This window comes from Magallana gigas, chromosome 4 (assembly GCF_963853765.1).
Source record: "Magallana gigas chromosome 4, xbMagGiga1.1, whole genome shotgun sequence".
Lineage (NCBI taxonomy): Eukaryota > Metazoa > Mollusca > Bivalvia > Ostreida > Ostreidae > Magallana > Magallana gigas.
Window position 1 is genome coordinate 56,018,609 of NC_088856.1, and position 26,351 is coordinate 56,044,959.

Here is a 26,351-nt window from a genome sequence, read left to right on the forward strand (position 1 = left end):
AAAAGTAAATGTGGGGCGCTAGAAATTTTGGCCAGTATAATATACGGTTATTGCGCAGCTGTTTCTCTTAGGTTTTAGATTAGCTAGGAATTTATCAGTCATATGATAAAAACGGTTATTTAATGCTTATTTTACTTTAAAAATTCATTCTAATTCTTGACTTAATATTCTAGTCAGTCCGCAAATTATCTGCAACAAATCGGATCATCTGTTTTTGCAACATAATGAGTTTTCCCTTACTTTGCTTGGATTTGGGGAATATATACAGATCTTATTATAAACCAACGTATCACTTTTTTAATCTTCGTTTGAAATAGGTGTGGGATTTGATGTAAAGCTTACTCACGATATTGTTAGAGCCCCAAAATTATGAAAATTTAAATAGTGTTATCTACCCCTAAGAGAATGATAATTTAATTAATTTGCCAACAATTTGTTAAATTATATTTGAGTATTCTACAAGCGTAAATGGGAAAAAACTGTTTCAAATGTGGAAAAAGAAAAACCTAAATCGGATACAAAGAACGATTTAAATCTTTACACAGGGTTAGTGGTCGCTAGTCACCTTTGTGACAAAAGACGTGGATGTACGTGTAACTTTTTCTAAAGGCTAGACTGACCGTTGTTGTTTCGCTGTTCGGCAGTGTTCGCATGCAGGGCAAATTGGTTGTTCTTCCAGTTCTTCCAGAACACGTGACTAAGTTCATACATTGTATTTCCGGAGAACTTCAGAACATTTTCACTCATTTCATATTCATGCTCTTCATTACTGAATATTTTTGTATATTTATATACATTGTCAAATCTGACTTGCAACGTATACATACACAGAGTAATATTTCCGTAGAGTTTAACGATAATATCAACCTGCCAGCTTATTATGAAAAACTGCGTCCTAATGAGAAACTAAATAAATTATGTAAATAATTTTTTTAATGAATTTTTCCCACAAGTTTGTTTGTTTGTTTGTTTTTTTTTTTTGACAAAAAAACTTTATATACTGTTTTTTTGTATCTTATTTTGTTAAACATTTCGTCTTAATTACATATATCTGTATATACAACAAACAGTTGTTAAGGTGACAATTGACAAAGAACGACAATTTATTGCCGAGATACATATACATGTACATGTAGGTTCTCAGCTATATAGAGATATTCTGTAGCGTACATCCGATACATGTACATGTAGGTTCAGCTATATAGAGATATTCTGTAGCGTACATAGCTATATAGAGATATTCTGTAGCGTACATCGCTATATAGAGATATTCTGTAGCGTACATCGCTATATAGAGATATTCTGTAGCGTACATCAGCTATATAGAGATATTCTGTAGCGTACATCCGCAATATCTGTACATTATCTACTTTTTATATCATTTTTTCCTCAGAAGATGATGCATTTTTTTTTGAAGACGATAAACAGACTGAGTTGAAACAATTTACAATCGTCGGACTGCGTGCGTGACATGGACTGTGTGACAGTGTCCTTTGTCCTTTGTGATTTGTGAGATATGCAGGCTATGAACATTTTCAAATATTACGTAATATTGTTGTTCAGCACAAGGAATATAACTGGTACGTAGGGGGGGGGGGGGGGGGGGGTTCTACCAACGGACGATCAAACAAATTAATTTTACAAGATTTTCAATCTGAAGAAAAGAGAGCAGAAAAAATATATAATAGAATTGCTTTAGATGTAACATTTAGCGATATAATTCTGTTTTGTATTCAAAATGATTTGTTTGTTCCCATAATGGATTTTTGTTGTTAATGTTTTTTTTTTCAAGGGGGTGGGGTGTTATTAAAATTAATGTGAATTGACTCAATATGGCTTAAATAATGCATAAACATATGTATGCAGCAGACTTTACCTGTATTTCATTAAAATAATACGACCTATTTCATACCGCCATTTCCCTGCTATATTTGCTATTTCACTATGAACCTTGGGATGCTTCTTTCATCCTTCAGGCACGTAGCATCGGGAGGGGGTGCCCCCCCCCCAACTTTTTCTCGCAGCAACTAATGTCTTTAATGTACATATAAAAAATTGAATCATCATGGAGTCCCCCCCCCCCCCCCTCACTTTTTTGGTAGTATGTAAAAAATTGGAATAAACAAAGAAAATTTAGAGTGAATTTGAAGTTACACCCCCCCCCCCCAAAAAAAAAGGTAAGGTCGGCTTTGATCGAGGAATATCGATCCCGATCGAACTTTTAGGATACATCGTGCGATCCCGAAACGTAACATTTCGTTTTAAAAAGATTAGGTCCAAACAAACCATGCCACCATGTGATCTTTTATTGAAAAGCATTTTTTAAAATTATAATTGAATTACATAAGATGGGGAGAAAGCCAAAGGATAAACTAAACACAAATATGCCCGCAATCTTCGGGGGCAAAACCATTGAGGTAATGATATTCATTATTAAATCCTTGGTTTCTGTGTTTTATATTTATTTGATTTTTTGTTTGTTGATCTGTTTGTTTGTGTGGGCTTTTTTATTTTCTTTTTTTTTTTGCTGAACGAATGTATGAATTTTAAACTCTAAAGTGTACATAACAAAGCATAGGGGTATATTGATAGCGCAAGCGTTACTACGTGCATGATCATTAGAAGTACATTGGGCACTTGTCGATTTTAATCTCGTTTCAATTACTATACAACAAACAAAATGATCGCTTTATACTGCTGGAAGTGGGAGCGGGGATATTTGAGATCTGACTCACAAATCACTAGTACTTGTGATCACGTGACAGCAACAACAAGAAATTTGTACAATGGTGGAAACAATGCATGACTACGGTAAAGATTTTTATTTCATATATTTCTTGATTTTGTTCCCATTTTTTAAGGATAGGAAGATGAATACGTTATAATTTGGTTATGTCCTGATGAACTTTGCTCCGTGCCTAACTTTCGTCTCCTTGGTCGTTTCCTGCAGCATACACTTAAGGTTCAACCGTTAACGTCATAAGACTAGCAGGTTGATGCTGCTCATTCAGTAGAATTTACCTATATTGAACCAACATTACATGTAAAAGGAAATCAAAAACAAAATCGCTATTATGGAAACTCAGCTGAAAGAGTTTTAAGAGATTTAAATAAAACTTTAATACAATATGCTCACTTTGCATATCTGTTGTCAATATCGAAGTCAATCGTTTGGTTCATGTCCACTCGGGGATGTGTATGACCCAAGTTACATTACAAAGAAGACAAGAAATCATATTGACACTAGCGTCAAATGGGCCGAAAAAATATAACTGTTGTATGAATCATCATTGGTTGTTTACATAAAAAACACACCACAAAGAAGAAAATAACGAGCTGGTTTTGCTAATTTTTATGGTCAATTCTGATATATTTTCAGCAACACGTTTTGTAGCTAAACACTTTAATATTATTATTAAGAATCGAGTGTTCGTTACTGTAAGCATTTCTAACAGGAATTGTATGATCATTGCTTGAGTATAAAGTAATGGAGAACACATTGATTTGTACATTATTCTAGTACAAAGTTCAACTCACCATTATTCTCTTGGAGATAATGTATTTCAAACCATTTTGATTTTTTTTTCTTGTATTGAATAAAATCTTAATGCATTAGTTTATATGATTTCAAGGGACCACATGATAAAATGGAAATGGATTATTTTAAAGGTACATGTAAGATCATGCTCATCTGGTAGAATCTGCATAATTTTAAAGGTACCAAATATTCATCTTCTTACCTTTTTGAATTAAAGTATTTCGTTATTCCTATCCCCATGCACGCTCTGGGGTGTATCCATTGGGGGTTACATTTACCTGATTGTATAATTCCTTACATTACTAGCGAACACAATTACACAAACGCATTTTCTTAATGAATAGGAAATGTAGCTAAAGATCTAGCGATTTATAGTCTGCTGTATGGGAAAATTCGAATAAATGCAGTTATTTCAACCCCCGATTTTTTAAATAGAGTAACGTATATACAGCGAATATGAAATGGATTCCCAGTTAATATTGTTGATGATACTCGTCAAAGCCTCTCTTCTGACTTATAGACCTGTTCTTCTCTTGTAGTATTTTGGGAAATTTAGCCCGAAATGCGTCTTAAAAAGCTGCTTGTTTTGATTTAATACGGATTAACTTAATCTCTCTCCTGCTTGCCTCGACCCAGTTTTACACGTTGGACATCCTTCTAACTCCCCATTTCTGAAAAAAAACCGCTTGCTTTTTACCTTTCCAGGCCCAAATCCAACTAAATATCAAGTGTTTGAAATGTTTACTTTCGCGAACAGGAAATGTCTATTGTCATGTTGTACATAAAATGTCTTTTTTAAGTGTTTTGATTAACGATATTTTAATAAATATTTAACATTATTACTTGAAAACGAACAAGTTTTGTTTTTAAACCATGCTTTTAATTTGTACAAAATTTTATAAACATGCATGCATGCGAGGGTTTTACTTTAAATTTTGCTTAAAAGGCCGAGATGGACACACATACATACACAAACACGCAAAGCAGCGGTGCTATATCCATACGCAACAAGTTGCGCGAGAGGATAATAAACAGATTAGTTCAAATTTTCAGGTCAATTCAAAATTTTAATTCTTTCATATTTGTGCATAGATAATTGATATTGATGTCATTTTATGATATTTTCTACCGCATTTCACATGGAAATATAATAAATACAAGGAACCATTTGCAAATCAAATGCAACATCAAAATTATCGGGACAACATCATTTGAATTTATATGTCTTGCATAATTTTATTGATTAAAAGAAAACATTTTTGCATTTTTTGCGTTTTCTGGTGATGTCACAGATGAATTTACTTTATATCTCTGCCCTGAAAATTGCTAAATAACACCGGAAACAGTTATATATTTCCTCTCGGAAACAGATATATTTCACAGGAAAGTAAGCTAAAATGATGCAATCAATAAACAACACTGTTCTTCATAATATCATCATTATTATTGAAAATCACCGATCGAATTTATAAAAAAAAAATACTAATTTGAAGGATGTGATCATGTGTCAACAAATTGCATTTGTTAATGAAGCAGATATGTTCGTAAACCGATATTGTTTTTGTTTTTATAAAAGTTATATAACACACGTTACATGATTCTTGGGCAGCAATACCAGAAATATATGTCCCTCGCCGACAGAAAGGCCCGGTAGGCTGACAGAAAGGACCGATAGTGCGTTGTATCGCCCTCGGCCTTCGGCGTCGGGTAACACACCATTCTAGGGCTTTTCCTGTCACCGAAGGCCAACTATCCCGGTATGCCATCTTCCCATGCAGTGTCATGTAATATATCTATAATGCTGGTTGAACTGCTTAAGTCATTATGCAATGATTAATATTATATAGAAATGAGAAATAGGAAACTGAAAGATTTTTAATTGTAAAGAGGAAACGTATGTACCGTGTATGTTTTAAAATATTAGCTATAACTTTTATTCCTGCAAGGAAGTACGAGCATATGTTTAATTAAATATCTGCATCCAAAAATAGACAACAAGATCTCTTTTTACATAAGCCCAGCCAAATCATACAATACTAGTAACATATATCTTTATTTAAGCTACAAAGTAGCGAAGGTCAAATGACACTACCGGTATTCCATTCTATCTTACACTTTTCTCTCTGTGTTCTGTGCCTGTCTTTTTCTCTACTTATATTTCGCGGTCTCGCTCTTTTCATCTCTCTGACAAGTCTCTCTCTCTCTCTCTCTCTCTCTCTCTCTCTCTCTCTCTTTAGTGTAGTTTTGATGTTCCATATTTTATCCTAACACTTACTTTGGAAAAGAAATATACCCCACATTTTCGTTTGATAGATGATCGTTACCGATGAACATGTTCCTTGTTTAACTACATGTAAGTACCGCCCTGACCCATCTGATAGGACGATTACACAGGGTACTTACACATGCAAATGCGTTTATTCTAAAGCTATAACCCACTTTACATAAAAATGTACAAGTTTGAAGGATAAAGAGGGCATTTCCGGCTTGGTTTGACTGACGGAAACTCCAACAAGTGACGTAGTGTTTGTAGTTGTTAGCTGGCTTTTGGTAGTGTCAATCTTGGATTGTCAGAGCAGACGTGAGTAAGACCATGATATCACGGGGCTGAATGGACGGAGGAAGACTGGCCCGAAACACCCGGGTCCTAACAAGGATGGGTAAGATATCTATCGGCCCCCACCATCATTTTGTATTGGTGCCTTGCTCACTGAACGGAGTTTAGTTTCCTACAATAATGTAGGGAAATTATAGCCAAATTTTGAGCTGGATTCATCGCGCACTGTTTGCTGAAATGTTCACAGATATCAGGGTGGCGGATAGGAGGAACACTGACTTAGTTTTTTGTCCGATCTCCATTATCGATTGGTAGATTTATATGTTTCATATGACCTTTTGGGGGATATTGAATTCGTTCCTTATTTTATTTTCAGAAAAAACTTATAAGTTTAATTTGGACGTCTGCTATCAGTTCTACTTTGATAAGGACGAAAAACCAGCGAATTACACCCCGTCGGAAACGACTGCGCAGCCTACCACCAAATCGGTCAATAGAAACGCAGGTAAATAAGTAGATCCAGTTTTATCAAAGTGAGCACCAAAGTTCTGTATATTTACGCAGTTAGGAATTTATCTTCTAATGTCAACTGCATAAAAATTGGGGTATGTTGGGGGACTTTTCAGTAAGTGTTTGTGAAGGGTGAATAAGTGTGAGAGTCGGCGTGTCTCTAGCTGCAGAACTGCAGCTCCACAAGTTGACGGACTATGAAGCTAGAGGTCAATCCATATGGAAAACTGTTAGTGTAAATTTACTGCGCACAAGAAGTTCCGCGCGGTTTTTGGGGCATATTAACCTCTTTAACGAATATCTATAATTTCAGTTCAAAAAAAATAATGAAACATTTTACTTTTGACGTCATAACTGAACTTGCCTCTAAATATCTTTTTCAAAGGACATATTCGTTGATGAGGCTAATAAGTCCAAAGTCGCGCGTAAATTCATGTGCACAATAGATATACAATTTTTTCACGTGGATATACGTGTAGCTCCACGGTTCGTCAACCCGATTTGTCTGTTGAACTACAGGTCTGCAGCTAACGGAATTCAGGGTGAAAATAATTATGTCGTTACTGATTTTACCTCTTTTAATGACGCTGAAGAATCTGTACTGGTTTTTAAGTATAAAATAGATATCTTAAGTAAGGAGTTGGTGTCGACTTTGATCCTATATTTGGGTCTTAATCTAAGTGTGTGAGGGATGAATGTAAATGTACAGACATGTTTTAGATAATTAGAATTCCTTTAAAGAGGAGTTGGTCGATGCCATTTTTAAACTAAAGTAGTTAATCCTAGCTCTTTTGTTATATTAAAAGTTCAAATTCGCAACATGAAACATTTCTATATTTTTGGGACTTGGTTGAAATTAATAGCTAAGTGTTACTTGTTGGTTTTTGGGAGGTTGTTTTGGTGTTACAAACATTGCGCAATAAAGCATGTCTCATATTGTAAAGAGGTATGGCGCCTTTTCCCGTTATTTCGCCTGCATTCGTGTTTGAACGGAAAGTACCTGTTAATAAAAAATAGATACAGGTACCTGTCGCTACAGCTACTGATTTTATAATGGTGTCTGTAACCACTGATTTATCATAAATTCAGGAAAACTGGACCGACAAATGAATATATAGGACTCTATTTAACTAAATAATGTATAATATGAACAATATTATGACCTTGTTAAACTTTCGGCTTTACCCGTGTTTGAACGGAAAGTACCTGTTACTTAAAATAGATTCAGGTACCTGTCTCTACAGGTACTGATTTAATCATTGTGTCTGTAACCACTGATTTTTCATAAATACATGAAACCATCGACAAATGAATATGTAGGACTCTGTGTATAAAGTTGGTTGAAATTATGAACTGTGATAATTTCCAGCAAATGTAATGAATGTAAGTGTAGAGTGTAGTGCCATTAATGGCTGTTTACATTGGATGTGCTTAAAATGCAGCAAATTAGACACATGTAATATAAACTCTCTATTTTTATCATGCTTTAAGTGAAAATAAAAAAAAATTTACTACTTGGTAATCGATCCAGCGACCGCAAAATCAAAAAAGACCACCTCGATACCACTAGGCCATGCATAATTATAACACTTTAATGTATATGTGGCTATATACATGAATATATTAGAAAAAATCACTAATTGAAATATTTGTCTAAATTTCAGTACGAAGACCAGATTAAACCAAAATTACTTCAATGTAAACATGTAGTGTCATACATGTAGAACATAATTTAGTCATTTTTTTTGGTTTAAAGTGGTTCAAATAGTCAAATATCCAACTTTTTAAAATGCATACTATCTATTTTTCTATATACCCCTAACAGAAAAATGAAGATTTTATTAAATAAATGTCGTGTAAGATGGAAATTGCGTAATTTGCGTTTCTTTTATAATATATTTTAACTAAATATTGAATAATACTAAAAATGCCTTATGGTTGTAAAAATATTGTAGGCGAAATCGCATAATAAGTGCGCTGTAACTCTTATCAATTTAGCGGGTGTCAGTAAATACAACATTTACAACATGACACATGAATCATATTTTGACCTCGTTGGAATGAATTCTGTAGATATGAACAATATTTGACCTTAATATAGTGAATCCTGTAGATATGAACAATATTTGACCTTGATATAGTGAATTCTGTAGATATGATTTTGACCTTGTCATAGTCGATTCTGTTGATATGATTTTGACTTATTATAGATAATTCTGTTGATATGATTTTGACCTATAGATAAATCTGTAGAGCCTGGGTTCTGGAGCTTGTACCTGGTCCCTGTTATAGCGGGAATAGCGGCCTTTGTTGTGGTGGCCTGTTTTATCACCGTGTGCTGTCTGTGCGCTGCAAAGAGGGAGCGAAAGAAAAGGTAGGCAAACCCAGTTGTCAACCTACCCCCCCCCCCCTCTCTGCCGCCCCCCCCCCCCCCCCGCTTCCCCCATTCTATACTTGGAAATTTCTTAAATTAGAGTCACCTTTCTCAAGTAGTAAGCTGCGATTGTTAATTCGTGGGTAAGAAATGAAATCAACTTTCATCGTAAACAAATTCAATGAAACGTGTCTGCAATGCTTTTTTCTCTTAAGAAAACCAGTTGTGATCAGTGCAATATCATATTAATTTTATTCAATTTAATAGTAACCTTATAATAACAGTATATGGTTGAAGTCCGGAACACTTTTAAGCAGAGACGGTTTACAAAATTAAATCCTATATTTAGTTAAAAGTTCTAATCAGGCCAGCTTTGAAAATCATACAGTTAACAGTAGGCCTATTTCTATTTGCATCTGTTACAAAAAGCTAAAGTAAATACTGATGTTCGTAATGTAATATAGTAATGTATTTAGTTTATTTCTTTTCAAGAGGCGTTAGGTATCATAATACTGAAGGGCGGCCACTCATAACGTGAATCAGATGGAGTTTATTTTGAAACAATTGATTTGAATTTTCAGAAAGGTGATTGAAGGCGAGTACAAGATAGTGGCCAGTACGCTGACCAATATCACGGACTCAGAGGATGGGTGTACTTACGAAACTCTCAGCATGGTAAGTTCATGCCGATAAAAAAAACCAAGACATCTAGTGACATCATAAACAAATCAGCGTGGGACGTCCCCGCTAATAAATAAAACCATGACGTCTAGTGACGTCATAAATGAATCCAAGGGTGCTTTCCATTAAACAGGCATCGCCTGATTTGCCGGTGTTGCCTTCGTTGCCGAATGCTGGAACGTGTTTCGCCGGCGAGCGATTGTGGCGATGCATCTTATCATTGCCGATTAGGAAACAATATGTCGTCTAGGTTACCATATTTAACAATACTGGATTTCTGTAACTAAAGCTTGTCCTACTAGATCTACATCAAAAACATTAAAACTGCAAATAGCCAAAATGTCTGGACAAAATTTTGGGATAAGTATCAGTTTTAAGCCTCGTTGGAGCATTGTGACGTTGCCAACTGTTCCATTAACGTCACCGTTTCCCGATAACGTCGCCGGCGAGGCAACGTTAATGGAAAGCGCCCAAGGCGTCTTGTGACGTCATAAACACTCAGCGTTGGCAGTCCATGCCAATAATGACGTCTAGTGACGTCATAAACAATCATAACTAATTATTGGTCAGTGTCACAAAACAAAGATTTTAATGAAAAGTATGAACTAATGATTTCGACTTGATTTCTTTATTTCTAGAGAGATCCAACTTATAACCATGGACTAAAACTGCCAACTCGGAAACAAAAAGGCAAAATAAAAGGCGTGACCAACCCTTTCTCCGCCATGCGGCGCCTGCTGAGTGAGGATGGAGAGAGCACCGGAAGTACGGACACCACCATTACCTACACCACGGACTACAAGCGAGCTCAGCCACTTCCGGCTATACCGGAAGCAATCAATAACAAGGACACGGTGAAAGCCATTGATGACTATACGGAGATCGGCTCAGACAGTGTCAAAGACCGTGCCCGTAACGAATACCATCACCTGGCGTCTTCCAAAAGGATGCAGATGGACTACGTGGACGGTAACCCGTATGATGCTCTCAGACAAAGCCAGATTCTAAAATACGAGTCAGACGCCAAGGCAACAGGCGAGTACTTTGTTTTAGAATCAAACAACATTGACACTAACGTCGCAGAAGCACCAACAATCAATCAAAGCGATGGGTATTTCTGTCTGGAGAAAGTGAACAGAGTTAATTCGGAAAGCGGGTTGTGCAAAACTAACTCTCAAGGCGTTATAATCCCTACAGAATCTGTGCATGCACTTGAAAATAATTCCGAGCCAAGATGCAGCACCGAAAACGCCGAGAGAGACCCAAATGTGAATAGTGAAATAGTTATTAGTGTGAATTCAGAACCAAAAAATCCCAACACGAAAAGTCAACAAGTGGAAGTATCGAACAGGTTGAGCAATACTTATTTCACGCTGGCCAAAGAGAGCGATTCAAACGCTAAACCAACTCAAACCTCTTTGCCGTCCAATGAATACTTAGATCTGGAAAACGCGGCGGGAAATTTAAATCGGACATCATACCTAGAGGCTTCGGAACTCCAAAAACATAACTACGTGGATTTAGTGGCTGATTTCTCTCACGGTCAGAAAACAAAAGTCGGCAGTATTCCTGCCTACGCACAAGTGAAAAAATAGTGTGATCTACTTGTGTTTCAATGCGACATATGTTTTTGGTGATAACGTGTCCGCTTTGCTTTTAAGAGGAAGGCGACCCTTGAAGTAAGAGGCCTCTGAACTTAACAATGAACTCCACTGTGATCCAAGGGAATGCTTGAGATCTCCCAGTGATATTAATTTGTCGAACAAAGTCGTGTTGAGTTTATACGAGCTTCTCTACAAAAGAGAGGATGAAGGGATCTTGCTTAAATCAGATTGGTTTTTTTTTCTTTTATGAAAGGACTGCTTTTTAATTTTTATGTGTTTTTTTTTAATTTGAAGCATACCGTTTTTTAATAGGACATTATATTAATTATCTTATTAAGCTTTGAGGGCTTTGGACTTTTTATAACAAATTGCTTATAATTACTGACGTTGATTAACTATATATTTAAAACATCGTTATGTCTTGAGTTTATTTTGACAATACAGCAATGAATGATATATAATCGGTCGACACTGATATATGAATAAATACTTAACTATAGATTTCAAACTATGATAAATATAAATATTAAACTAAATAATTATATAATTGGAATAAATGATGTGCAAATATATCTATTGTTCTCTTTTATGCAATATTTCATTTTAGTCGTATATAGTTAAGATATGCCGATTAACTCTATTTCTATGGCACAAAGAGCTAACACAACAATATACTACAGTATGCTTTCATGTAAAATACTAGTACTGAAAGCGGATTAAGTTAATAATCTGTTCTATTACCCTCAGCGTTTTCAACATTGCCAACGGGTAACACAACGAATTGTTACATGCGCGTAAATTAGGCGCCTGGAGTTTCACAGTTGTGTGTAAAATAATGCGAATAGATAACAAAAATAAAAGCATTAATTTTTTTAACACAATAACATACACAGTGCCTGTTTGGGAGGGTAACAGTTGAAATTGACACCCATGAGAAAACCATTGTGGCGTCGATTGACAATGGTTTTTTCGGGGTTTCAATTTCCACCGTCACCCCCCCCCCCCCAAACAGGCACTAGTTATGTATTATTACATTAGGGAAGTGTGCCGTAGTTGATTAGAGACTTCATTAAAATTAAACTGTGTTTCTACCATGACATGCCTTTCCATGTTGGTACTGTATTTTGTTTTGTTTGTATTTCATTGTCTGACACTTTCAAAACAATATTTCATCCAAGTTATATCATTAACAAATTGTTGATGTCGAAATATGTGACACAGGAAAGCATCCAGAATTCCTTCCCCATTTCAAATATTCAAGAATTGTGTAAATATGTGAATTTTATGCAAATATAAGATGCTAAAATAGACTTTATCACTTCAAATTCAATATTTAGTCTACAGTTCCTTATTGAAGGTTACAAAGAATAAAAGTGACGTGCCTACATACTAAGTCTAGTTAATTACAAGTATATTATAATGACACAAACACTTATTTTACATTTTCTTTATTGGCTTTATTCAAAAAGTAAAATCAAATGCATGTATATGTATCAACAAACAAAAGAAACATGTAACCAGGAGATTAAAACATTACACTGAAAATAACTTAAAAAATAATGCACCAGTTTTAAAATCGCAAAACCTCGATCACAGTTGTTCTCCAACAAAAAATGACAATAAATAAGACCAATATACAGAGAAAATATAATAATCCGTAACTTCAACCTTCAAAAGATCTTCAAAGATGTTCAGCAATCAAAAACGAAATAGATAAACCAAATTATCCAATGATATGTACATATTACAATAAATAAGGGACAGGAAATGCCCAATAAAAATCTGTCACTTTTCTAACACAAAATATGTGTGAGAGTTTTCCGGATTTTTCTTTTCTTCCGTCGGTTCAGACTCTGGGGTTATATAGTCACCATCAATAGCTTCTGGTTCGTAATCAGTTTTTGTGCGCGCCAATTTATCGTAGGAATCTGCACAACTTCCTTCGTTGATTGAGACGTTAGAGAGCTCGTCATAGCCAGTTTTATCGTTAAGATTTTCTCTGCTTAATTTAGGGGTGAGATAACCCGCTTTATCTTCATCCAACCCACCAGAGGGCGCTGTAGGTAGTGGCCTACTTCCGGTGCTTCCTCCGCTACCTTCCATTTTCTCAAAAGTAGTCGTGTCGTCACTTGCGCGGAAGGATCTCTGTAACTAAAAAATTGCGCATATGTGAATTTAAATTCGAAGGTAATGTAAAGTGGAACAAAATATTTTTGTTAACTAGTATACATAGGTTTTTATGATTGCTTCAAAGAGCAGATAACTTTGCTGTACCTTGGTTAATTCATAAAATAATTAGGGGATTGTATACACTTACATGTTTTTCGTCGATCTCGGCGTACACTTCTGAGTTGGTCCTCATGAATTCCTTGTAGCGGGTGGAGGGTTCTGGGGAATGATGGAACGCTACTTTATCCTGCATGGGAGGGCTGTGACGTAGAACAATAGTCAATCAATAAAACTGTATCCAAGTACTGTCTATCAAACTGACCCGCTAAAAACTTCGTTAACAGTTGGACCTGTGTGGTTTGTAGCTAGTAGTGTACTCGCATACTACATGTACCAGCAAAATAATTCCGATTCTCTCATCTTTGAAATTGTGGTTTTTATATTATTTTTTATATGTAAATTGATAATACTGATTATGTTTCATACCTTGACTTTTTCCGTCGAGCAAAACAAACAATTGCGATGATCAGAATGAGGACAAATATTCCACCAATAGCTGCTCCGATTACAGCTGACGTCGGCAGGGAGGAGGACCCGGATGTTGACATTTGACCCTGTCCACCTGGTACAGAGGAGACTGTGGATTGGCCGGCTAAAAAAAAAAATATCAAAGCATGTAAACGAAATTTGGAATTCTTATCATCACCCAACAGGTATATGGCTTGGGACAAATATGGCAACTGAAGAAAGTCAATGCTATATAAATATATAAAATATAAAATATATTTGTTTGTGGGATGGGTGGTAGGTGTGGTCGGGGCGGGTGTATACGTTCGTGTGAGTCGCTGACAGAGATCGTATGTATATGATTATATATACAATGTTTGTATAGATGTATTCGTGGGAGAAGAGTATGTGTGGAATGTTTTGGGGGTAGTAGCTGATGTTCCCTGACCATGATCTATATGTATGTGTCTGTGCATTAGCAAACTGAACCGTTTGTATGTGTTTGTGCATTACCGTATGTGTTTTATAGACTAGCTGTATTTACCAGAGTGTGTGAGTTTTTTTTTTAATTTGGGGGTGGAGTGGTGTGGGGTTGGATGGGGCGGAGGTTGAGGTATTTACATGGTACTCCCTAACGGTGGCGTCCGTGAAAGTTCAGCTCCTGTGTGTGTGTGTGTGTGTGTATGTTTTGTGTCCGTGATGTGGGTCTGTGGGCTAGTGTATATGTGTGTGTGTGTGGGGTGGAGGTGTGTTTACCTGTCAGTCCCTGACAGTGGCGTCTGTGGAAGTCCTTGACCATCACCAGCTCCTCCCTCAGATCCTTGTTGACGATTTCCGCGGCACTCACACATTTGTCCCTCCCCAACACGCTGGCCATACAAACCAACGATTCGTTGATCTTCCTGAAACATTCAGATTAGCATCGATGTATAAAGAGCTTATAAATACATGTTCCATAAATGTATAATATCCCACTGCATGTACAAGTTCACAAAGGAATTTATCGCATCCACAGATCTAGAGTAGGGTTTACGGTCCGTCCGCCCTCCACCTTTCAAGTCAACTTCTACTAAAGAATAAACCTATTTAGTCATTTATTTAGTTATGCATGCATTGGTACTACAGCAAACACTATCAAAGACAAGGTGCTCCAATTTATGAATATCCATGTTACCCTAAACATACTATAATAAAAATCTGAGTGTAAACACTCTTGATCTTACTTCTAAACGAGAGCTTATCCATCCCATAACCATCAACAAGGACCAGGCCTTGCCATGGTTTAACATGCAAAGATTTAATGGATAGAGTAAAAGTTTAAAATTTGAATAAAAACCTAAACCCCCATCTTAAAAACAATCTGTAGATTCACGAGACGCAAAAACTGCTTCCGGGTCCTTAATCTACACAGTTTCTGTCAAATCAACAGAATTTGATCTGTAGAGCTTGATTTTTCTACTAATACTTGTATGTTTTATCAAAACAACATACAAGTAAAATAATCTTCCTCATTCTAAAGTTCAACTCCAAAAGCTCATCCATTTATTTCCTTATTTTCTACTTAAGTATGCTATTTATTATCTTTTATAATCAAATAAATCTGAGAATCAAAAAAAAATCCTGGTATTTGTAAATTGCAATTGGTCATACACCTCATAAGTGTATATTTTATTGAATGTTGAAATGATGCACTAGTACATACTATTAAAGAACATATCGATATTTTCTTACCCACAAGCCTCTGAATAATTTCCGGTCGCTGGATCTGCATTCTGATTGGATGCTTCCGAAACGTCATCAATGTCATCGGGTAAATTCTCGAAACATTTGGCTGATTTTATACAGCATCTGTATCCTTCGGGGGAATTCCGAAAATCTGCAATGAAAAGAAACAGTCACTCAGTCAAGTTCGTGCACCTGTACCTAGATGTGTTAAACATTGCATGTAAACACATTGATAGATATTACAATTAAACTTTGAAAAATTTTTGGCAAAGAGATGGCAACTTTTTGTCTAAGAACGGAAACAGCATAGCTTGTCTTCAAGTGAAATACGAAATGAATTTCGATTGGCGGATTTGAAGTCTTATTCGAATCTTCAACCTGCCTGTAGATGTTTCAATAGCTTACTAAAGATGAGATAGAGAAAAAAAAAGAGTCAACTAGACAACACAGACACAAGGACAGAGACATCATTGGATAACATGTTAATACTATCTAAATCGTTGTAAACTCCTACCCTGAAAGTCCTCCTTATCACACATGATTAGGGCAACGTAAGTGTTACTACAAAGATCTACAATGTTCAACGCCAGATAAAACTCTTTTCATTTTTTATGTGAATGAGTTAATAATGAGAGTGTTGTAGTAATTAATGACACGGCCCAGTATTTTGGACAGCAGGTTAAAACCCTCCGTACATACATTATAGGTAAGCTCACACAGTCGCAAATCAAATTTCATATAATAGCACAGTTTGTATTTTTCTGTCATTTCATTTCATTGTTGAATATTATTTTTAATCTGGTCATTAAATTCACTGCCTCTCTCTCTCTCTCTCTCTCTCTCTCTCTTCGTGACTTTTTATAAAAAAAAAACAAAACAGCAACACATCACAAAAGAATTTGCCCCGGAGCGATATGAACTTCCGGAACATGCTGTAACAAATCAAACGCGCCCTAATAGGTTTAATGGCGGCCATAGTCACGCGGCAATCCCCGCCTGCATGTACACAACCTTGCTCGGTCAGTCCACATAGAGATGAATCATACACATCACGATGGTCTCTGGTTTGTACTTAAAGTACTCCCAAGTACTATATACGTGTCTCGCTTGCGTCTTGTTAAAACAGCTTTCGCCTCTCACAGTATTATGTACAAACAAGTGCGTGATAATCCAGGCAATTTTTCTTCCTGTATGTTTTCGACCAAAAGATAAACAAAAGTTCCCTTTTTCTTCCCTGAGAATTTGTCGACTAGTGAATCCATGTAATCAAATGATTTTGGGTAAACGAATCGAAACACAGCAAAATAATATAAAATCCAATTTACATGACAGGCACACAGATGACACAAAATAGATTCATCTACTATTTAATGAATATGACATAATAGAACCAAGGATTCGAACTCACAACGATAAACACCGCTCCACTGCCGACAGATCCAGACTTCAAACGACGTTAGTCTCCTGGCGGTGCGTTCGATACCCGAGGTAGAGTTAGACATGGCTACAGAACGGCGGACTCGATGGCTAGAGTGTAGTGGACTCAATGATTGTAGGTCATTTTGACTGTTAGGGCTAGTATGATTCATGAGTTTTCTTTAAGGTAAACAACTGTATGATCGCTGACATTAAGAAATCCAGTAATGGCGGAACCGATGAAGGGGGAACAGTGATTGACGTCACAGTAGTGCATTACGCGAGTTGTGGGGGACTTGTAATTCATCAATATTGTAATTCGTTCCACTAATATCTTTTTTATTTGTTTTATTAATAGATCTAGTCCATTAAAGACGACGACATTGTCATGGTTCAATGAACGCACGCTAGGAAGAACAATTATAGGCTCCTGTTGTTTGTGTGATAAAGAATTCAAACATCAACCAATCAGTCGTATGTTTACGTGATAAACTCATGAGTTGTAATAATAACTATTTATAAGCTCTAGATCTGCTTTCTGATTAATATTCTCTGTATTAATAATCATATTCAATATACTCTGCCTGCATAAAGCTATCATGCTTGAAAATATAGTTCTCTATATATAACTAGCCTTGGGAAATACAATTCTTAATATGTAGATAATTCACTCACGATCTTGATATTCTAACCGCTTGTGTTGAAAATAGAACAAGGACACTTCATTCCCTAATTCCGACTTTTCTATAGCTAGTTTATAAAATTAAAAACCGATTTCCTGGAAGTTATTATAGAAATGTATGTGAAAACGAATCAATATTTTACAGCTTCCTCGCTGCATGGGAAATACATATAGCAACATACATTTCAATTGTCATGTGCCATGACTTGTGTTACCTGTATGTAAAGTCAGAGCGAGAAAGCATGTCCCCGTAAGTATCACAAGCCTGTTTTGAACATGTCCTTCTCCCCCCCCCCCATCCTTTTTACCGACCATATCATAGTCGAACCATATTAAATTCCTCTCCCCCAAAATGTCTAATTTGCACGTCTTACTATTCCTTCGTATGATACTAGAACTAGGTTTACCTCGAGCACTCTCATCCCCGCAGTCTAGCTTCCCTCTACTTCCTAGCTGATACCCCGACACGCCTCCCGTCAGTGGGGCAGTCCACGGCCCGGGAGACGGGCCGGACCCCCTCACAGCGTCACCACGGTCCGGAGGTCTTTTGCCTGACGGTGATGGATCCTCATTCATGCCCCGCGGGGTTTTGTTTTGACGGGGTATCTCCAGATTCTGATCCGCTCCATCGTTCTGTGGCAAGTCCTTGAAGTTTGGCATTTGACCGGAAGTCGGTACTCGGTCCTCTGTTGTTGTTGTTGTAACTTCCGGTGATTGTGTTTTACCATTTAACTCACGTGGAATGACCAGTTTCATAGACCCGTCAAAAATGGGTCTGGTCCGTCCACGCGAGGCCCCGGGGATTAGGCGCGGGCCCCGTGCATCCCCTTGTTTTCCCGGAACCGTTCCTCTGACGTCACCAAAGAAACCCGGTCTTGAATTCTCGTTGAATTTTTGCTGCTCCGACTTTCGTTTCAAAATATCCCCTTTGAATTCTTTACCAAACAGAGCCATGTCACACTTAAACTTTGGATCCGCCTCGCTATTTACAGAAATCTCTGAATATGTCCTTCTACTTGTACACAATGAGCAAGGTGACTCCTGCTGCTCGGTGCTTCAGTGGCCGACAAGACTTAGACTACAACACCAAGGGAAACCGACGGGGAGCGAATTGTGACGTCATGTATGTCTAATTCATCAGATCCTGTCAAAACTGCGAGTTTTCCGTGACCAGGCTTTTGTTTCAGCGACATGCCAACATTGTTTCTGCACTTAAAACTCTCAAGCTTACACAATGAACATGTCCAAATTTTTCCAAGTCAAGCTAATAAATAATATGTCTGGTAACACTTGCAAAGAAAATACAAGTGTTTATCGGAAGGTTGAGGATCTGCTAATTTGTCATGTTTTTTTTTTTTGGTGATCGACGCTTTCACCAATCCGTGTACTTGTACACACTGGCCCCCAGGGTGCGCAATTTTATAACGTATCTACCCCCGGGGGTAGAGGTATAAGCCGGGAGATTTATCAGGTCATTAGTAATGGATAAGGAATATCTGTAATACATATCGTTGTCACCCTGAGATAATCAACAAGAGTTAGATGATCTAAACATAGAACTGATTTATAAGGATTCATTTATCTAGTAATTTAATTACATTTTTTTTCATAATCAATTTTGTTATTATAAATCTATTTGTGAATTAAATTTTTTGTATACTTATATCTTTCTTTTTTTTTTTTTTTTTTTTTTTTTACAGTTTTATGGCTATTTATTTTAACTCATATCTATGTATTAAACATATTCAACTTTTCATCATTTTCATCATTTTCATCTTTTTTAAAATATTTTTCATTCAATTATTCATTTAGTTTTATCTATTTCTTTGTGCATAATCAATATTGTCTTTTTCAAAAAAACAAAAAAAAAACAATAAAACAAATAGATTGACCGGATCGTGTATAAATTCATTCATGATTTCCCTCTTTTCTAAAAATGACAGTTTCTGTTTTAGCGTTTATCGTTGAAGGTTTAAATTATCGATAGCAAATGAAAAAGTTCAATATAAATGAGGGTTTTTTTTTCAAGAAAATTAAATTAGCATTGATTTATTGATTATTTTTTTAATTTTTCAATGCGCGATATTTAAGTTTGTGCAGAGATCATTCTGCATACGAAAATAAATTATACTTTAAAAACTACATGAATGATTTTTGTTCGTTCGTTTCTTTATTGTTGTTGTTACTTTTTTGTGGAAGTTGTTAAAATTCAAGAAATCAAGTGATTAATTTCACATAAAGGACAGGCCGGTCCGATGTATACACACGCACACACTGTATACCTTGTATGTATCAGTATTACCGATATCTTTCCTGCAGGTGCACTGTCCAATTTATCACAGATTATGATGTTATTAGTAAGAAACATATAAACACACGCGATGTTTATGAGATTCTGGTAGCCTTAAGGGGGCTTAGTTTACAAGGCCGCTTGTGACCAAATAAAACTATGCCATCAATCACAGATATTTGGAGAACAAGAAGGATAACTCTGTAGTAGGGAAGTGTAGTTCACACAAAGCAATCTGTCTTATCCCCATTGGTATAGACATCAGAATAAAACAAAGTAAACAAAATAAAACAGAAGAAATCTTAATCCAGTCTGGGCTTAAAGAATCTCCTATACAGATATCAGAATAAATTAAAGAAAAAAAGAAATCCATCTTCATTTAGGTAACAGGAAGTTACGATTAAAATGTGCTTATCTATTTCTGCTAAAATTACTGAAATGATGAGAAATCCTAAAAAAAAAAAATTATTTACAGTTCAAAAAAGCCCTGGTAATTGTATAATCTGTTTGGACTACGATAAGGTTATATCCCTTAGATTTTATATTAGTTCACAATTTCGTCCTATTGTTACACATTTTTGACTCGGTAAATAACGACATTCTGAATTGCTCAAAATTTGTATACATTTATGATTGAAAGGTTTATTAGAACTGTTCTGGCACACTATGCAGATGACAAATATTTCATATATTAGATTTTAATGAGAGAGAGAGAGAGAGAGAGAGATACACCTACATTTTTCCTCGTTCGGACACTTCAGTCTCCTGGCCTGCCTCTTCCTCCACCTGTCCAATAGTTTATCGTTGTCAGGTCCGCCTTTGTCCACTACATTAATGGTAATACTGATATTAGTCGCGTTGTGCAAGTCCGTCAGGTTTCTTAGATTCAGATTGATTTTATCATTAAGATCGTGAGTTAAGTCTATAGTATGGGTGGGGGAACGGGAACTAGGGTGAGGTATGAACGTACCCTGAGGGTCTGCAGTGCTGGGGGTGGAGGATGGAGGGAGCGGACTGTGCCCTCCAAAGACAGAACTTCCGGTGGAGCTGGTTGTGGAACTTCTGGTGGAGACAGGGGTGGATGGTGTTGTTTTTACTGGTACTCTGGTACTGTCCGGTGCCGCGGTGACAGCATCCGGGGACTTTGTTGTAAGCAGTATCAATGGCGGACCGACATCCAGCCAGCTGTGAGGAGACTTGGTTGTTCCCGGGAGGAGGACATCATCGCTGGTTGTCTGTTTTACAGGCGGCGGCCTGGTCACAATATTTCCAGCCAAATCGAAAGTTGGTTTGTGCGGGGCTTTGGTGGTTACTTCACGGGCTGCTTCACCGTTCTGTGTGTTAAAGTCTGGATTTGAATTTCGTCCTTTTCTTTCTCTCTTCGCCTCCATTTTTTGTTCCTTCTTTTCTCTCTTCCTTTCAATCTTTAACAGTTTGTCCTGTTTTCGGCTGAACTGGGCGTTTTCCAGTCTGCTGTCCTCTTTTTCCTGGGCAACAGTCGATGCATGATTGATTTTCAGACGTTGGTGAAACAAGGAGGGGGTGGTTGGACGAGAGGAAGAATTGACCTCATCAGCGTCCACCAATAAAGACGTCACGTCCACTACACTGTTGTCCATTGCCGCCTGTAGCCAATGTAACCGCTATTGTTTGATTAATCCAAGCGCGCACCTGCTTCACAATAATGATAACTCAGGACAATTCTATTGACACCTTGTTAAGTATTCCTTCACAGAAGTATGTTCTTCGAATCCATCATTTTTTCACCTTTATAAATATATCCAATTCCTCCCACCAAAAGCGCCAGTTTTGTTTACGTTCCAAAATTCTATGTAAATTTTTGATATGACCCTCCGATGTTGAGGAATCAGCCAAACGATTGCGGGCGATCTATAATTACTGGATGATAAGTCATTGCACATCGTGACGCCATTACCACACTTTGATGGATGACCAAGGTCACACTTCAATGACCACACGCTCTCTAGTACAGGGCGCGTTCTGGAGGTGTTTCATTTACACACGGCTGTTCGCAGTCAACGGTTCCGCATCGCCGAACCTCAAATTCAGAACTGACATACTTTGAGACCGACGTAAGAATCTGTCATATTACAACATAAAGACCGTACCACAGAGGTGTAACGTTGAGTGGGACACTGCGGTGGGAACGTCAGGATATTAAATGGCGTGAAAAAATATTTGTTATTAACATCTTTTTGAATTTTGTTATTATTTATTAAGTCTGACATCATTTCAAACATTCCGCTGTGTAATGTCAACCGTTGTGTTTGGAATAGGCAAAGAAGTAAATTCCTTTGGTTTTACATTAAGGCATTTCATACTTCGGTGCATCAATCCTACTTGATATTTTAATCTTAAAAAACAACATAAACAAGTATATTATTCGCTATAACGTTATTATAAATGAACATTTACATTTTTTATTGTTTTGTTATTCTTAAATTCAATAATTGGCGACTATTTATCATACTGAATCGTTTAAATGCGAAAAATTATATAATTATAAGTAATAAGAAATCATTCTTTGAATATCATGAGGTGATTAATTAAATAGGCCGAGCTGTATTGTATTTGATCGCCCCGACCGTATTTGATCAAGGCATACTACTCTAAGAATTAGCTTTTATTTATTTCAGTATAATGACCGTTTAAAAAAGAAATATGAATATTTTAATGAACATTTTATTTGACATATGAGGTAGATGCCATGCAGTCTGAATGTAAGTTTACAAAATTTCATAAAAATTAATAAACCAAATCATCCTTTGTATTATGACAATATTAGATATAATGTGATCCTTTTTTAATTTTCTTTTTTTTTATCTATTTTAAATTACCCGCAAAAAATATAAACTGGAACATAATAATACAATAACAAAATTATGAACAATAGACAATTTACATTAAACGCTAGGAACTGTAATTTGTTTTATTGCAAGATTAACATGGAAATAGTAAAAAGTGAAGAAAAAAAAGACGTACAGTCAGATTAAAGAGATGCTCCTTCAGATTCTTATGAGAATTATATCTTAGTAAGTCGGAAGAGAGAAGGATTTAACCCTTAAAAAAAGAAGATTTTTTAATTCCTCCATCATACACCTTGTAAAACCAAAATGCAACTAAAGTCTTTACTTTTATAGTGTACTTAAAAAATAATAGGGCTCGATTAAATGGGAATTCTTACTAACGAAATGCAATAGCTAAAAGGGAAATGATGATTGAATACTGTACACTTGGTGAAGAGTCCTTGGAGTGTAAGATGATCCAACATCACTCTAAAAGTTTTTATTTTGCATGTCGGAAATCAGAGAACTTTCTAAAATCATCCCATGCGCATGTGCATGTATCTGTATCCGGAGCTATGATCATATTATTATATTCTCGTTTCCTTTAAGCAATTGCCAAATGAGTTTCATTAAAACGTCCACGATTGTATAATAATTACTTAATGGCATCGCCAGTAATCAGATTAGGACACTGTTAGAGTGGAGCAATTACTCAATTATTCTGTCATCTTTTGTTTCTAAAACAAAGAAAAAACTTCAAAAAACTTGTATTTGGTACTTGCCAACTAAATATCACGGTAAATAGTGCTCCCCCCCCCCCTTGTCCCTAATTATGTCTTGACACAGTTATATTAAATATGATTAATAATTCGCACCGTTGTCTTGTCTATCAACAAATCTTTGTATCTTGATGTGGGGTTCGATTATGATATAAATTTATTTCCAAGTTACATGTTAATGAAGATTTAATGGTGTTACACACGAAGACACCTTCACCCTGTTACTGACGGTAGGGGGCGCTGAGACTGCCTTTGATCTGATGTAAACAAACGCTTTACTCAGACACAACAGGTCTGTTTTGTTTTAAATAGGAATCTACGAGCGGTTTTGAATTCTGTATAGTTTACTTTTAATTGAAATAGCAAACACAGATGGTTGTCTTTTCATAACTATATGAAAAAGTTTTAAACCTTATGAACATTTGTGCTCATTATTTGATGATATGAAAGAATGCAGTTTTTAAAGTTTGGGTTGATTTATGATATATTTAGTTTTAAAATCCTAAAAAATAACCCATGAATAAGCCTGGCATTCTGTGAACTTTAATTAAGATATATTAAAAATTCGACCGACATTTTTTTCTCGTTGTTTATAAAGTAGCCCTGCAAATTGATTAACCTTAAAAATCATCTTGATCTAATTAAATTTGTTTTTTCCCCTTAAACATCTGCGCCAAAAATTCAACAAAGAAAAAAATAAAATAAAAATAAATAAAACAAGTCAAAAATAAAGCTGTAAGGGTGTTGAGTTTGTTAATTGTTTTTGCCAAAAAATTTAGTATCTAATGTCGATTTTCAGCGGTACACCTTCCCGTAAACAAAATCAAAAATGGAAAAATACCGAAGTTTTTTAGTGCATGTGTCCGCAATGTGGCGACGGCCTGAAGTACACGTGCGTGTTTTCCGACAACAATCCTCAGCCACTTGTGTTTAGTGCAAGTCAGAATTACGCTGAGTGTACTTTTCTACTGTTTAACTGTTTGAAGCGAATTCGGAATATGTTTTAACATGCATGTCAATAAAAGTTTGACTTAATGATGGTATGTCCATTGTTGTAGTTAATGAATGTAAGTTTTTGTCGTGCTCTGTGTACCACGTATGATATAATCGCGCACCAGCTACAATAAGTACATGTGTATTTCATAAAACCAAATTCCTTGTCGCACTTGCATTTTCGATGTTTCCGAAAATATTTTCAGAAAACCCTACTCAAATTACAATTAATATAAAGTGTTCTATTTTTTATTGTCTCAGTATAGCATATCCAAGTTCCAGTTTGTAATACTATTCATTCATGCGAATTGTCCTTATAATTTTTAGCTTTATCATAATTATTTATACCAATAATTTCGTACATATACATGGCATTGTTGTTACAGTAACAATTACAGTAACAATTACATTAGATATGGTCGAGAATGTATTCTTTAGTTTTTATTGAGTAGGTTTAGAGAGGTAACTTAATATCACGTAATTTCAGTCACCAGCATTCGTTATACAGTAGTTTCCGTTGGTATTGCTGTGTCAATCCACGAAATCAAATAAATGTCTATCGAAATTAAGGTTTATTATCAATTAACTAAATTAAGATAATTCGTACATAAGCTCACTTATTACATTGTTTCTATTATAAAAATAAAGTATTGTTTGAGAAAGAAAAGGCAGTTATAATGCTAATTTTAACGAAGAAATCAAAGGACTGATAGTACTGGAAAACAGTTAGCGAGCTTATATGGAATGCGTGTTACTGTAAACCAACATTTTACGGTATAATGACTAGCCAGTATCGTCCCCGTCCTCAAATACCGACGTATGGTTTTTTTACTGAAGAGAACATTCTTTATATATCGATAAACTGCCAAGAAATTTTAAAAGCAGATTTAAAAACAGTTTCAAGTTATATCTCAAATAGTATAGAGTATATGATCACGTGATCTATCTTGCAAGTCAACTAACAGTATATAATGTTTCCAGCTTTAGGTAATTCAATGAAATAACAGTTAGTGATTACTTCAGTTTAAAAGTTCTCTCAGATTGAAAATATGAAGTAAACGAAGATACAGTAAAAACAAATAAATGAGGGACGGTTCAAAGTATATTTTTTATCAATGTCTAAGGTATTTGCATTATCTTGTACAAATAGTGTTGCCTTACTTCGCTTGCACATTGAACACGTGTGTCGTTCTTTCAGAGTGCATAACGTCTGCATCTTAGTGTTGATCCCGGTCGCACCACATCATACATGGTAAAATAGTGATAGTAAATCAAAAACTGTAACAATGTGAAGACTTTTTCTATCAGTTCCAGAAAAATAGTCTATAAGGTCAGTGCACGATCTACTACAGTGTATGGGTTACGCATTTATAATGTCAATGCACGATCTACTACAGTGTATGGTTTGCGCATTTATAATATCACTTCACGATCTTCTACAGTGTATGGTTTACGCATTTATAATGTCACTGCACGATCTTCTACAGTGTATGGTTTACGCATTTATAATTTCACTGCACGATCTACTACAGTGTATGGTTTACGCATTTATAATATCACTTCACGATCTTCTACAGTGTTTGGTTTACGCATTTATAATGTCACTGCACGATCTACTACAGAGTATGGTTTACCCATTTATAAGGTCACTGCACGATCTACTACAGTGTATGGTTTACGCATTTATAAGGTCACTGCACGATCTACTACAGTGGATGG

The 26,351-nt window shown here is 36.0% G+C and overlaps 2 protein-coding genes across 7 annotated transcripts; one reads left to right on the forward strand and one right to left on the reverse strand.

Annotated features, from left to right (window-relative positions):
• The first annotated feature begins 2,663 nt into the window (after window positions 1-2,663).
• LOC105326466 (uncharacterized) lies at window positions 2,664-11,836 on the forward strand. Of its 4 annotated transcripts, none has more exons than XM_066083130.1 (5): window positions 2,664-2,811; window positions 6,472-6,600; window positions 8,859-8,979; window positions 9,561-9,654; window positions 10,299-11,836. In XM_066083130.1, exons 1-5 carry the CDS (start codon window positions 2,787-2,789, stop codon window positions 11,253-11,255), a joined length of 1,326 nt encoding a protein of 441 aa, XP_065939202.1. In that variant the 5' UTR covers window positions 2,664-2,786; the 3' UTR covers window positions 11,256-11,836. The 4 variants fall into 4 exon arrangements, with proteins under 4 accessions (XP_065939202.1, XP_011424823.3, XP_034308052.2 ...); XM_011426521.4 differs by having other exon boundaries at window positions 2,666-2,811; window positions 8,847-8,979; XM_034452161.2 differs by lacking the exon at window positions 2,664-2,811 and adding an exon at window positions 6,012-6,198.
• An 859-nt stretch (window positions 11,837-12,695) lies between these two features.
• On the reverse strand, window positions 12,696-22,063 carry LOC105326467 (uncharacterized). 3 transcript variants are annotated; one of them, XM_034452160.2, is made up of 7 exons: window positions 21,024-22,058; window positions 20,790-20,879; window positions 15,672-15,816; window positions 14,697-14,842; window positions 13,920-14,085; window positions 13,582-13,693; window positions 12,696-13,415 (listed from the first exon to the last, which is right to left on the reverse strand). In XM_034452160.2, the coding sequence occupies exons 1-7, from the start codon at window positions 21,670-21,672 to the stop codon at window positions 13,050-13,052; spliced, it is 1,674 nt and encodes a 557-aa protein (XP_034308051.2). In that variant the 5' UTR covers window positions 21,673-22,058; the 3' UTR covers window positions 12,696-13,049. The 3 variants fall into 3 exon arrangements, with proteins under 3 accessions (XP_034308051.2, XP_034308050.2, XP_011424826.3); XM_034452159.2 differs by having other exon boundaries at window positions 20,790-22,063; XM_011426524.4 differs by lacking the exons at window positions 20,790-20,879; window positions 21,024-22,058 and adding an exon at window positions 18,171-19,248.
• Between the last annotated feature and the right edge of the window lie 4,288 nt (window positions 22,064-26,351).